Source organism: Trichechus manatus, unplaced genomic scaffold (genome assembly GCF_000243295.1).
Source record: "Trichechus manatus latirostris isolate Lorelei unplaced genomic scaffold, TriManLat1.0 scaffold00115, whole genome shotgun sequence".
NCBI classification, from domain to species: Eukaryota; Metazoa; Chordata; class Mammalia; order Sirenia; family Trichechidae; genus Trichechus; species Trichechus manatus.
Genome location: NW_004444051.1, coordinates 1020877 through 1033968, shown reverse-complemented (window position 1 = coordinate 1033968; position 13092 = coordinate 1020877). Strand labels below are relative to the sequence as shown.

Sequence of the window (13092 nt, the reverse complement as noted above, 5' to 3'; positions counted from 1 at the left end):
TCCAAAAGATAAACAACAAGATTTTAGAAATGGACAATGCAATGGAAGGTTTTAGGAGCAAATTTGAAACAATGGAAGACACGATCAGTGAAATTGAAGACAAATCCTTGGATACCACTTGGTTTGAGGAAAAATCAGAGAAAATAATGCAGAAAAATGCAGAAATACTGAGAATGATGTGGGATACAATCATAAGAAAAAATCTGTGTGTGATCAGACTTCCAAAACACGGTCAGAAAATGGAAGACACAGAGAATATCATTGAAGATTTGCTGACAGAAAACTTCCCTAATATCATGAAAGATGAAAAACCAACAATCTAAGAAGCTCATTGAACCCCATATAGGATAGACCCCAAAAGAAAGTCACCAAGACGTATCATAATCACACTCATTAAAACCAAAGACAAAGAATCCTGAGAGCAGCTCAAGCAGAACAAAAAGCCACATGCACAAGGGAAATAATAAGACTAAGCTCTGATTACTCAGCAGAAACCATGTAGGCAAGAAGGCAATGGGATGACATATATAAAACTTTAAAAGAAAAAAATTGCTAACCAAGAATAATCTATCCTGCAAAAACCCTCACTCAAATATGATGGCAAAATCAAGACATTTCCAGATTAACAAAAATTAAGGGAATATGTAAAAATCAAACCAAACTTACAAGAATTATTAAAGGAGGTCCTTCAGTCTGAGGACCAACATCAAACAACAACCTGAATTCAGCACATAAGACAGCATCAGCCAGATAACAAACTAGGTAATGAACTCTCAAATATAAAACAAAACTAGAAGATTTACAACAGGGAACCAGAGAAGTTAAATTGTAAATGACAACCACTAGAGAACAATAAAAGGGGGAATAAATGAAGTAGGTATAGAACTTTCAAATGGAGAGGACATCAAGGGGATATCAAGTAATAAAATACTGGTGTAAACTTAGGAAGATAAGGGTAAATTTCAAGGCAACCACAAAGAAAGTTAACAAACTTACGTATCAAAATAAAGAAGAAAAACATAAAGTCTCAGTAAACACAAAATCTACAAAAACAAAAGAAATGAAAAAAAATTCAGAAACAAAAGGAATTCAGCTGAGATGAGTAAGCAGAACAAAGAAAATGTCACCACCGCAAAAAATGCACTACAATATGACAGCAATGCAAGTGCCTTAACTGCACCTGTAAAGAGACAGAGAGTGACCGAATGGATAAGAAAACAGGACCCATAAATATGCTGTCTACAAGAGACACACCTTAGAAATAAAGACATAAAAATCAAAGGATGGAAAAAAATATCAAGCAAACAGCAAACAAAAAAGAGCGGGAGTGGCAATACCAATCTCCCACAAAATAGATTTTAAGACAAAATACACCAGGAAGGACATTATATGATGATTAAAGGGGTAATCCACTATGAGGACATAACCATAATAAAAATCTATGCACCCAATGACAGGGCTCCAAAATACATAAAACAAACTCTAAAGCACTGAAAAGAAAAATTGACAGTTCCACAATAAAAGGTAGGAGAATTCAACACACTACTCTCGATAAAGGACAAAAAATATAGAAAGAAACTCAGAAAAGAAACAGAAGATCTAAAGGCCACAATCAAGCAACTTGACCTCATAGACATATACAGAACACTCCACCCAACAGCAGCAAAGTACACATTATTTTCCAAAGCACATGAAACATTTTCCCAAACAGATCACATCTTAGGCCACAAAGCAACCTTCAAAAACTCTGAAACACTGAGATAATACAAAGGATCTTCTCTGATCACAACACCATCAAAGTAGAAATTAAGAACAGGAAGAGCAAGGAAAAAAAAATCAAATACATGGAAATCGAATAATACCCTGCTTAAAAACCATGGGATAATAGAAGAAATCTAAAAAGGAATAAAAAATTCCTAGAGTCAAACACAAATGAAAATACGTCATAACCAAAATCTTTCGGACACAGCAAAGACAGTGCTTAGAGGTCAATTTATAGAGATAGATGCACACATGAAAAAAGAAGAAAGGGACAAAATCAAAACATTAGCTATACAACTCGAACAAATAGAAAAGAACAACAAAAGAAGCCCATAGGCACCAGAAGAAAGGAAATAATAAACAGCAGAGCAGAAATAAATGAAATAGAGAATAGAAAAACAACAGAAAGAATCAACAAAACCAAAAGTTGGTTCTTTGGAAGGATCAACAAAATCCACAAACCACTGGCTAAACTGACGAAAGAAAAACAGCAGAAGATGCACATAACTCAAGTAAGAAATGAAATGGGGGACATTACAACAGACTCAACTGAAATAAAAAGGATCATAAAAGAGTATTGTGAAAAACTATGCTCCAACAAATTTGAAAACATAGAGGAAAAGGACAAATTTCTAGAAACACACTACCTACCTAAACTAACACAAACTGAGGTCAATAATCTGAACAGACCCATAACAAGAGAAGAGACTAAAAAGGTAATAAAAAAAAAAAAAGCAAAACTCCCAACTAAAAAAAAGTTGATTTCACTGGAGAATTCTACCAAACATTCAGAGAAGCACTTGCACCAGTTCTACTCAAACTATTTCAGAACATAAAAAAGGAAGGGATACTTCCAAATTCATTGTATGAAGCCAGCATAACTCTGATACCAAAACCAGGCAAAGACACCACAAAAAAAGAAAATTACAGACCCATATCTATCAGGAAAATAGATGCAAAACTTCTCAAGAAAATTCTAGCCAACAGAATTCAGCAGCATATAAAAAAAAAACAGTATACCACTACTAAGTGGAATTCATACCAGGTATGCAAGGATGGTTCAACATTAGAAAATCCATCAATATAATCCACACATAAATAAAACAAAAGAATCACATAATCATCTCAATTGGTGCAGAGAAGGCATTCCACAAAGTCCAACACCCATCTCTGATAAAGACGCTCAATAAAATAGGTATAGAAGGGAAATTCCTCAACATAATAAAGGGCATTGTCATGGATTGAATTGTGTCCCCCCAAAATATCTATCAGCTTGGCTGGGTCATGATTGCCAGTGTTGTATGATTGTGTACTATTTTGTAATCTGATGTGATTTCCTTATGTGTTATAAACTCTATCACCATGATGTATAAGATGGATTAGCGGCATTTATACTGATGAGGTCTACAAGATTAGATAGTGTCTTAAGCCAATCTCTTCTGAGATATAAAAGAGAGAAGCGAGCAGAGACACATGGGAACCTCATACCATCAAGGAAGCAGTGCCAGGAGCACAGCAGGTCCTTTGGACCTGAGATTCCTGTGCAGAGAAGCTCTCAGACCAAGGGAAGATTGATGACACTGACCTTCTTCCAGAGCCGACAGAGAAAGCATTCCCCTGGAGCCGATGCCCTGAATTTGGACTTGTAGCCTACTAGACTGTGAGAGAATAAATTTCTCTTTGTTAAAGCCATCCACTTGTGGTATTCCTGTTACAGCAGCACTAAATGACTATGACAGTTATCTATACAAAACCAACAGCCAACATCATTCTTAATGGAGAGAGGCTCATAGCTTTCTTCCTGAGAAGAGGAACAAGACAAAGATGCTGTTTATCACCACTCATATTTAACATTGTGCTAGAAGCCCTAGCTAGAGCAATAAGGAAAGAAAAAGAAATAAAGGGCATCCAAATTGGTAAGGAAGAAGTAAAGTTGTCCCTACTTGCAGATGATATGATACTATACATAGAGAACCCACAGGACTACAGAAGAAAACTACTAGAACCAATAGAAAAATTTACAGACTAGCAGGATACAAGATAAGCACACAAAAATCAGTTGGATTCCTATATACCAACAAAGAGAACTACAAAAAACGAAATCAAGAAAGAAATACCATTTATAATAGCCCTTAAAAAATAAAATACTTAGGAATAAATATAACCAGGGATAGAAAAGACCTATACAAAGAAAACTACAAAACACTACTACAAGAAACCAAAGGAGACCTACATAAATGGAAAAACACATCACGCTCATGGATTTTGTGAAAATGTCAATTCTACCCAAAGCAATCTACTAATACAATGCAATTCCAATCCAAATACCAATGGCAATCTTTAAAGAGATGGAAAACCTAATACTAACTTTATGTGGAAAGGAAAGAAGGCCCAGATAAGTAAAGCACTATTGAAGAAAAAGAATAAAGTAGGAGTACTCGCACTACCTAACCTGAAAACCTACAGCTATGGTAGTCAGAACAGCCTGGTACTGGTACAATGACAGATACATTGACCAACAGAACAGAATTGAGAATCCAGATGTAAATCCATCCACCTACAGTTACCTGATCTTTGACAAAGGCCCAAAGACCACCAAATGGGGAAAAGACAATCTTTTTAACAAATGGTGCTGGCAAAACTGGATGTTCATCTGCAAAACAAATGAAACAGGACACATACCATACACAAAAACTAATTCAAAACGGATCAAAGACCTAAATATAAAACCAAAAACTATAAAGATCATAGAAGAAAAAATAGGATCAATGCTAGAGGCCCTAATACATGGCATAAACAGGATACAAACCATAACTAACAATACAGAAACCTTAGAAGGTAAGCTAGATAACTAGGATCTTCTAAAAATTAAACACTTATGCTCATCAAAAGACTTCACCAAAAGAGTAAAACAAGAACGTACAGACTGGGAAAAAAATTTTGGGTGTGACAAATCCGACAAAGTTCTAATCTTTAAAATCAACAGGAAAATCCAACACCTTTACAAGAAAAAGACAAATAATCTGATTAAAAAGTGGGTAGAGAATATGAACAGACACTTCACCAAAGATAACATTCAAGTGGCTAACAGACACACAAGATAATGCTCATGATCACTGACCATTAGAGAAATGCAAATCAAAACTATAATGAGATACCATCTTACCCCAACACTTCTGGCATGGATCAAAAAAAACAGAAAATAATAAATGTTGGAGAGACTGCGGGGAGACTGGAACTCTTATGCACTGCTGGAGGGAATGCAAAATGGTAAAACCATTTTGGAAAATGATATAGTGCTTCCTTAAAAAGCCAGAAATAGAAATACCATATGATCCAGCTGTCCCACTCCTAGGAATATATCCTAGAGAAATAAGAGCCATCACACGAATAGACATACGCATACCCATGTTCATTGCAGCATTATTCACAATAGCAAAGAGATGGAAACAACCTAATTGCCCATCAACAGATGAATGGACAGACAAATTATAGTAAGTACACACAATGGAATACTACGCAACGCAAAAGAACAATGATGAATCTGCAAAACATCTCACAACATGGATGAATCCGGTAGGCATTATACTGAGTGAAATAAGTCAGGCAGAAAAGTACAAATATTGTCTGAGACCACTATTATAAAAACTCATGAAAAGGTTTACACACAGAAAGAAACGATCTTTGATGATTACTAGTGAAGGAAGGGGATGGGAGGAAAAAGAACTAACTAAATAATAAATAAGTGGCAACTTTGGTGAAGGGTAAGACAGTACAGAATACTGGGGAAGTTAGCACAACTTGACCAAAGCAAGGTCATGGAAGCTTCATAGACATATCCAAACTCCCTGAGGGATCAAATTACCGGGCTGAGGGCTAGGGACCATGGTCTCTGGGGACATCCTTATAACATAGTTTATAAGGAAAATGTTCTACATCCTACTTTGGTTAGTAGCATCTTGGTTTTTAAAAGTCTGTGAGAGGCCATCTAAGATACCCCATCTAAGATACTCCATCTGAAGCAAGGGAGAATAAAGAAAACCAAAGACACAAGGAAAGATTAGTCCAAAGTACCACAACTTTGGACCAATGGACCACAACTACCAGACTGAGTCCAACACAACTAGATGGTGCCCAGCTACCACCACTGACTACTCTGACAGGGATCACAGTAGAGGGTCCCGGACAGAGCTGGAGAAAAATGTAGAACACAATTCTAACTCACAAAAAAAGGCCAGACTTACTGGCCTGACAGAGACTGGAGAAGCCCAGAGAGTATGGTCCCCGGACAACCTTTAACTCAGTACTGAAGTCACGCCCGATCCAATCCAGCCAAAGATTGGATAGGCCCATAAAACAAAATGAGACTAAATGGGCACACCAGCCCAGAGACAAGGACGAGATGACAGGAGGGGACAGGAAAGCTGGTAATAGGGAACCCAAAGTTGAGAAGGGGAGTGTTGACATGTCGTGGAATTGGCAACCAATGTCACAGAACAATATGTGTATTAATTGTTTAATGAGAAACTAATTTGCTTTGTAAACCTTCATCTAAAGCACAATTTAAAAAAGGAAAAAGAAAAAAAACAAAACAAAACAGAGTAGACACAGGCATACGGGGGGGAAGACAGATGCTAGGAGATCCAAAAATCGGCTGAAATAGACAAAGAAAGACTTCCCCCTAAAGCCATGCCCTGAATTCAGACTTCTAGTTTCCAGAACTATGAAAAAATAAATTTCTTTTCTTTAAAGCCACGTACTTGTGGTGTTTTTGTTATGGCAGCACTGGGTAACTAAGACAGCATATTAGTCAACAAAAGCATAATATTGCTACAAAATAGGGACTCTGTCATGAGATAAGAGGTGTAGCATTTATTTTCTCATAATATTGAAAGAAATTCATAAAGCATTTTTATCCTCTACAAATATTTAAGCCAAACCTGTCTGTTGGGTCCTTTAGCATCCTACCCAGATCAAGGGTGGCTCCTGGTCGTGGGGTCCATGTTACCACATCACAGTTTTTCTTGATAAGGTTGTTGAGTTCATTTGGGTCATTTTTGATGTTTGTTTCCTTAATATACCTGAGAAATAAGAACACAGTTCTGATTTTTACAATGACAGAATTTTTTGTTTTCTCTACATTCACACTTCGCAATCTCACTCCTCTCACCACCATAGGACAATAAAGACCATACTTGGGCTAATGTCCCTCACTAGGGAAGAATTATTAGTCAAAGAGGGTTGTATTTATACTGCTTTTTAAAGTATAATCTCACAGTGATTGGCATTGAAGTTGGATGTACCCAGGCTAACTATTATAAATAGGCAGGAATTGCACACTCTTATATTTAATATTAATTAAATATATTAACCAATTTAATATTAACATATTCAATATTATTGGTGGGCTTTATACTAAGTGCTTAACATGAGTAATCCAATTTTACCTTTACAATGTCTTCATGAGATAGTTACCATTATTATGTTCATTTTATAGAGAAGGAAGGAGTCCCTGGGTGGTGCAAATGGTTAATGCTCCTCTTGGCTGTTAACTGAAAGGTGCGAGGTTTGAGTCCACCTACAGGCACCTTGGAAGAAAGGCCTGGTGATCTACTTCTAGAAAATCAGCCATTGAAAACACTATGAAGTACAGTTCTGCTCTGACACACATGGGGTCAACATGAGTCAGAATCGACCTGGTTGCAACTGGTTATAGAGAAGGAAACTGAGGCTGAGAGAGGCTAAATGATTCGCCTGGTCACATCACTAGTAGGCAGTCCAGCTCCAACTCCCCAGCCAGCTCTTTCCCACACAGCTAGAGCAGGGCTCAGCTTTCTTGGGAGAGTGCAAGGAGAGGCCTCTCCCCAAGTTTGCAGTGAAATCTTAGAAGTTTCTACATTCAAAACCACTATAAATCCACCCATTACAAAAAAGCATTCACATCCTCAGTTGTTACCCATCCTGAGATCTGGTTTCTGATTGTACTACTGGTAAAAGCTAAATATCTCCCAAATCTAATTTCAAGCAACAGTGTTTCTCCAAAAGCTATAACTCATCAATTTTGATGTCGTATGGAAAGGTGACTGTGGTGGTGCTGGGGCAGAAAAAGGGAACTCCAGAAGAAAAGGGTTTGTCACTGTGTTACATCTGACATGGGTTATCTAGGCAGGCGTTTCTGTTAAACGGAATTTTACTTTCTTGAGCTACAACTTGGTTACCTAGGTTTGATACATTTTTTAGTCAGATAAATAAATTTTTAAAAATATGTAGACATGTTGCATTTCTATAGCACTAAGCTGACTTCCATTGTTTCTGATTGAAACAGTTTTGCAGACGTGAGCGATGATAGTGTCACCTCACTCAAAGATGTCAGTGGCTTGTCCCTTCCTATGTTCATTAATGTCTGCCCGGTGGCATAGATTCATTAGCAAGTTTGGAAGGAGTCCCAGTCTCTGGGTAGTGGTGCAAACGAATAAGCTCTCGACTACTAACAGAAAGGTTGGTGGTTTGAACGCACCCAGAAGCACCTCGGAAGACAAGGCTGGCCTGTCTATGGAGCAGTTCTACTCTGTACACATGGGGTTGCCATGAGTTGGAATCAACTCAACAGCAATTAGTCAATATCTTTTCAAGTCCTTAGTTTGAAGCAGTGCCACCACCTTTATCTCATTTTGCTATCGCTAGTCTCAAAATGTTTTACTAACTGGTCTTCCTGCCTCCAATATCCCCCTCTTTAAAGTATGTTACTATCAGATTACTCTAAAACACAGTGTGGTAGAATTTGAGCTGTGTGGTGTTCACAAAGTTCTGTAACTTTTTGGTGCTTCTTTGTCTTTTTCCTGTGTAAAATAATTATAAAATCAATACCTACATGCCACTGTCTGATGAAACTATGCTCCAAATAGCACAAAATGTCCGTGTAAAGGGCGACATTTGCCAACTACTTACACGCAGAAGTGTGCCTTTTAATTATTTTAAATGGCAGCATCACATTAAGTGATCATGTGTCCTATACTTAAGTACCCACCAATCCAATTCTTCTCCAAGCCCTTTCAATTCAACGTACTTAATATTTCTTGAATCTGAATTCTCTTCTCAGTCTCTCCTGCCGCTCATCATTCCTTCCTGGGTTATTGTAATGGTTTTCACACTGGTTTCCAGGATCAACATTTCTTTTTCCCTGCCCACCACCTACATATACAATGCAACCTCCCCAGTGAACATCTGATCATGTCCCTGTTCCTCATTAGACTACTTTGTTGGGCTCCTCATGCCTTCAGGATAAAAGCAAACCATGTCGTATGGCACAGAACAGGATTCACTGTTAGACTTCCTAACCACTCTCCTGGACTTCTCATACCACAAAACTAAACCAAATCAGTTGCTGTCGAGTCAATTTCAACCATGGTTGCCCAGTGGTTAAGTGCTCAACTGCTAACTGAAAGGTTGGTAGTTTGAATCCACCTAGAGGCACCTCATGGAAGCAGCAGTCGAGAAATCAAATGATGCATTGCATTGGGAAAATCTGCTGCAAAAGACCTCTTTAAAGTCTTAAAAAGCAAAGATGTCACCTTGAAGACTAAGGTGCACCTGGCCCAAGCCATGGTGTTTTCAATCACCTCATATGCGTACAAAAGCTGGATGATGAATAAGGAAGATCGAAGAAGAAATGACACCTTTGAATTATGGTGTTGGTGAAGAATATTGAATATACCATGGAATGTCAAAAAAACAAACAATTCTGTCTTGCAAGAAGTACAGCCAGAATGCTCCTTAGAAGCAAGGACAGCAAGATTACATCTCACATACTTTGAATATGTTATCAGGAGGGATCAGTCCCTGGAGAAGGACATCATGCTTGGTAACGTAGAGGGTCAGTGAAAAAGAGGAAGACCCTCAACGAGATGGACTGATAGAGTGGCTGCAACAATGGGCTCAAGCATAACAATGATTGTGAGGATGGCGCAGGCAGTGTTTCATGCTGTTATATATAGGGTTGTTATGAGTCGGAGCTAACTCGACAGCTCCTAACAACAACAACAACAGAGGCACCTCAGAAATGAGGCATAGCAATCCTGAAGGGTCACTGCCTTGAAAACCCTGTAGAGCGCAGTTCTACTCTGACACACATGGGGTCACACTCCTTATGCAGGGTCTAAAAGAATCTCCCCATTCTGAATGACAGTCTCTCACCTCAGAACCTTTTCATCTTTGCTGGTCAATGCCTACGCATTCTTCAAATCTTAGTATTCATAGCCTAATCCAGGAAGCATTTTCTGACCTCCACCTGTACTCCTACTGCCTCCAGAACATACATGTATTATAATACTTATCATTCTGTATTATAATTGCTTGTTTTTCTCTTCTGATTGACCATTAATTCTAAAGACAGATAATCATTTCATCTCCAGTTGTCCAGTGCCTACCACAGTGCTGCTCAGGGAATATAAATGAATGAATAATGAACAGCATTGACCAAAAGAAATTATTTTCAAAATTTAGGCCAATCTTTCTGGCAAACTTTGGAAGATATGAGATGCTAAATAATGCCAGCAAGAAGGGTAAAAAGAAAGAAACATCAGTAACAGGCAACTCTGAGCAATTACACAAGTGTATATACAACATCAGAGAACAAGGATGAACTTCAAAGTGCTAAGAGTCATGTTTTAATAATGAGGCAAATGAAGCCCAGAAAAGTCAGATAATTAGTCCCAATAAGTGATATCAGGACAAAACTGAAATTCCATGAACACTTCTCCTCTTGCTGTACTGTGCTGCCTTCAGTTGATAAGTCATTCCAGTCCTTATAGGATTATTGTCATGAAACTTATGTCAAGGACTGGTTTCTTTCATACTCAACAAATTTACAGATAAGTGTACTCCCAGAGTAGAGTGACACAGGCCTCCTCTGCCTCCAGCATAGGCAGTGCTTGCCCTTTTTTCACAAACTACTGCCAGTAATTGCATCATAAAGTGAATCTTCGTGAAGCAGATGGTACTTGCTCATAAAAAGGATGCTATAGTTAGGATCTGAGTCACTATATGTACTTAGGATAAATACATTTTATGTACAGTCAACAGACTCTTATAAAAGCAGGAAGAGTTTAAACATCTATAAGATTTTGTTAACCGTTTAAAATGATAAAACTATGCCCCAAATAGTACATAATAGAAAGATTCTATAGTTTTTTCAAGGGGTTGTGAGTTCTACAAAATGTGCATGTAATACCACTTGATTGTAGCACATATATTACTTAAACAAATAGACTAGCTTTAACTATTATGCTTAAGATTTTCTTTAAGAATAGCTGTGTTTCTCTTTTTTGTTTTTAATTTTCATAATTAATGTAGATCCAATCTTTTTGACCTTTATTTTTATGTGTGTATCCTTAAACATACCAACAGTCAAAAAGATGGCATAGGACTGTGCAACATTTTGTTTTGTTATATATAAGGTCGCCATGAGCTGGAGCTGACTCAATGACAACCAACAACAACAGTTCTATGAGTTTCAATACATGTATAGATTTGTGTAACTACCACCACAACCAGGATACTGAACAGGTCCGTCATCCCAAAACTGTCTTGTATTGCCCCTTTGTACTTAACCCCTAATCTTAGCTCCTGCCACCACTGATCTATTTTCCATCCACCTAGTTCTACCTTGTCCAGAATGTCATAAATGGAATTATATAGTATGTAAACTTTTGAGACTGACTTCTTTCACTCAGCATAATGCCTTTGAAAGTCATCCATGTTTTATATATATCCATAGTTCTTTCTTTTTTACTGTTGAGTAGTATCCCATTGTATACAACTACTAATCAAAAGGTTGGTGGTTTGAACCCACCCAGCAGCTCCATGGGAGAAAAACCTGGCGATCTGCTCCCATAAAGATTACAGCTTAGAAAAACCTATGGGGCAGTTTTACTCTGTCACATGGGGTCGCTATGAGTCGAAATCGACCCGACAGCACCTAACAATAGCAATAGGTACACCATAGTTTGTTTATCCATTCAAAGCAACATTTGTGTCATTTTGGTGATTATGAATAGAGCTGCTATTAACATTTGTGTATAATTTTGTGTGAGTAAAAGTTTTCTTTTCTCTAGGGTAAATACCTAGGCATAGAATTCTAGGTCATGTGGTAAGTGTATGTTTAACTTTAAAGAAACCACTAAGCCATACCATTTTGCATTCTCAAAGAAATGTGTGAAAGTTTCTGTTGCTCTGCATCCTTGACATAACTTGATTTTGTCAATTTTTCAAACTCATTAATTCTAATCAATACTTCATCGTGGTTTTAATTTGCATTTCCCTAATGGCTTATGCCACCACTTGTCCATCAGCTTGTCATACTGTGGTGGCTTGCATGTTGCTGTGATGCTGGAAGCTATGCCACTGGTATTTCAAATACCAGCAGGGTCATTCATGGTGGATAGATTTCAGCAGAGGTTCCAGACTAAGACTAGGAAGAAGGACCTGGCAAGCTATTTCCAAAAAAAAAGTTGCCAGTGAAAACCTTATAGATAGTAGACATGTCATCAGGAGGAACCAATCCCTGGAGAAGGATGTCATGCTTGGTAAAGTAGAGGGTCAGTGAAAAAGAGGAAGACCCTCAACAAGATGGATTGACACAGTGGCTGCAGAAATGGGCTCAAACACAGCAACAGTTGTGAGGATGGCGCAGGACCCGGCAACGTTTCCATTCTGTTGTATGTAGGGTTGCTATGAGTTGGGGCCGACTCTGTGGCATCTAACAACAACAACAATGGCTTACGCTGTTGAGCATCTTTTCTACATGCTTATTTGCCATCCGTTTATCTTCTTTGCCAAGTGTCTGTGCAAATCTTTTTCCCATTTATTATTGGGTTCTTTGTTTTCTTAATGTTGATTTCTGAGAGTTCATTATATGTTCTAGATACAAGTTCTTTGCCAGATATGATGATTTGCAAATATTTTCTTACAGCTTGCAGTTTGCCTTTCCATTTTGATGAACATTATGTTGAATTTATAGATTCATTTGGGGATAATTAAACTTTTAACTATGTTGAGACATCCAATACTTGAATATGGTATATCTCTCCATTTATCTAATTAGATTGTCTTTAATTTCTCTCATCAGTGTTTTGTAGTTTTCAGCAAGCAGACCCTGCACATGTTTTGTTAGACTTAGGAGAAATTTTCTGGAGCAATTGTAAATGGATTTTTTTAAATTGCTGGTATATAGAAACATAATTGATTTTTTGGATGCTTACCTTGTATCCTGTGACTTTGCTAAATTCACTCACTAGTTCTAGACATTTTTTTTTGCAGGTTTTTTTTTTTTTT

General features: G+C 37.6%; 1 protein-coding gene across 3 annotated transcripts in view; it reads right to left on the bottom strand.

The window, feature by feature from the left end:
• LOC101341508 (cytidine monophosphate-N-acetylneuraminic acid hydroxylase) overlaps positions 1 to 13092 on the bottom strand; it is a 95143-nt gene that overhangs the window by 21844 nt on the left and 60207 nt on the right. For 2 of the 3 annotated variants that reach the window (XM_023738330.1, XM_023738331.1), the window contains exon 10: positions 6702 to 6863. In XM_023738330.1, coding sequence (XP_023594098.1) covers positions 6702 to 6863 — 162 coding nt within the window. The remainder of the gene's footprint in view (positions 1 to 6701; positions 6864 to 13092) is intronic. The other variant, XM_023738332.1, reaches the window with a different exon arrangement.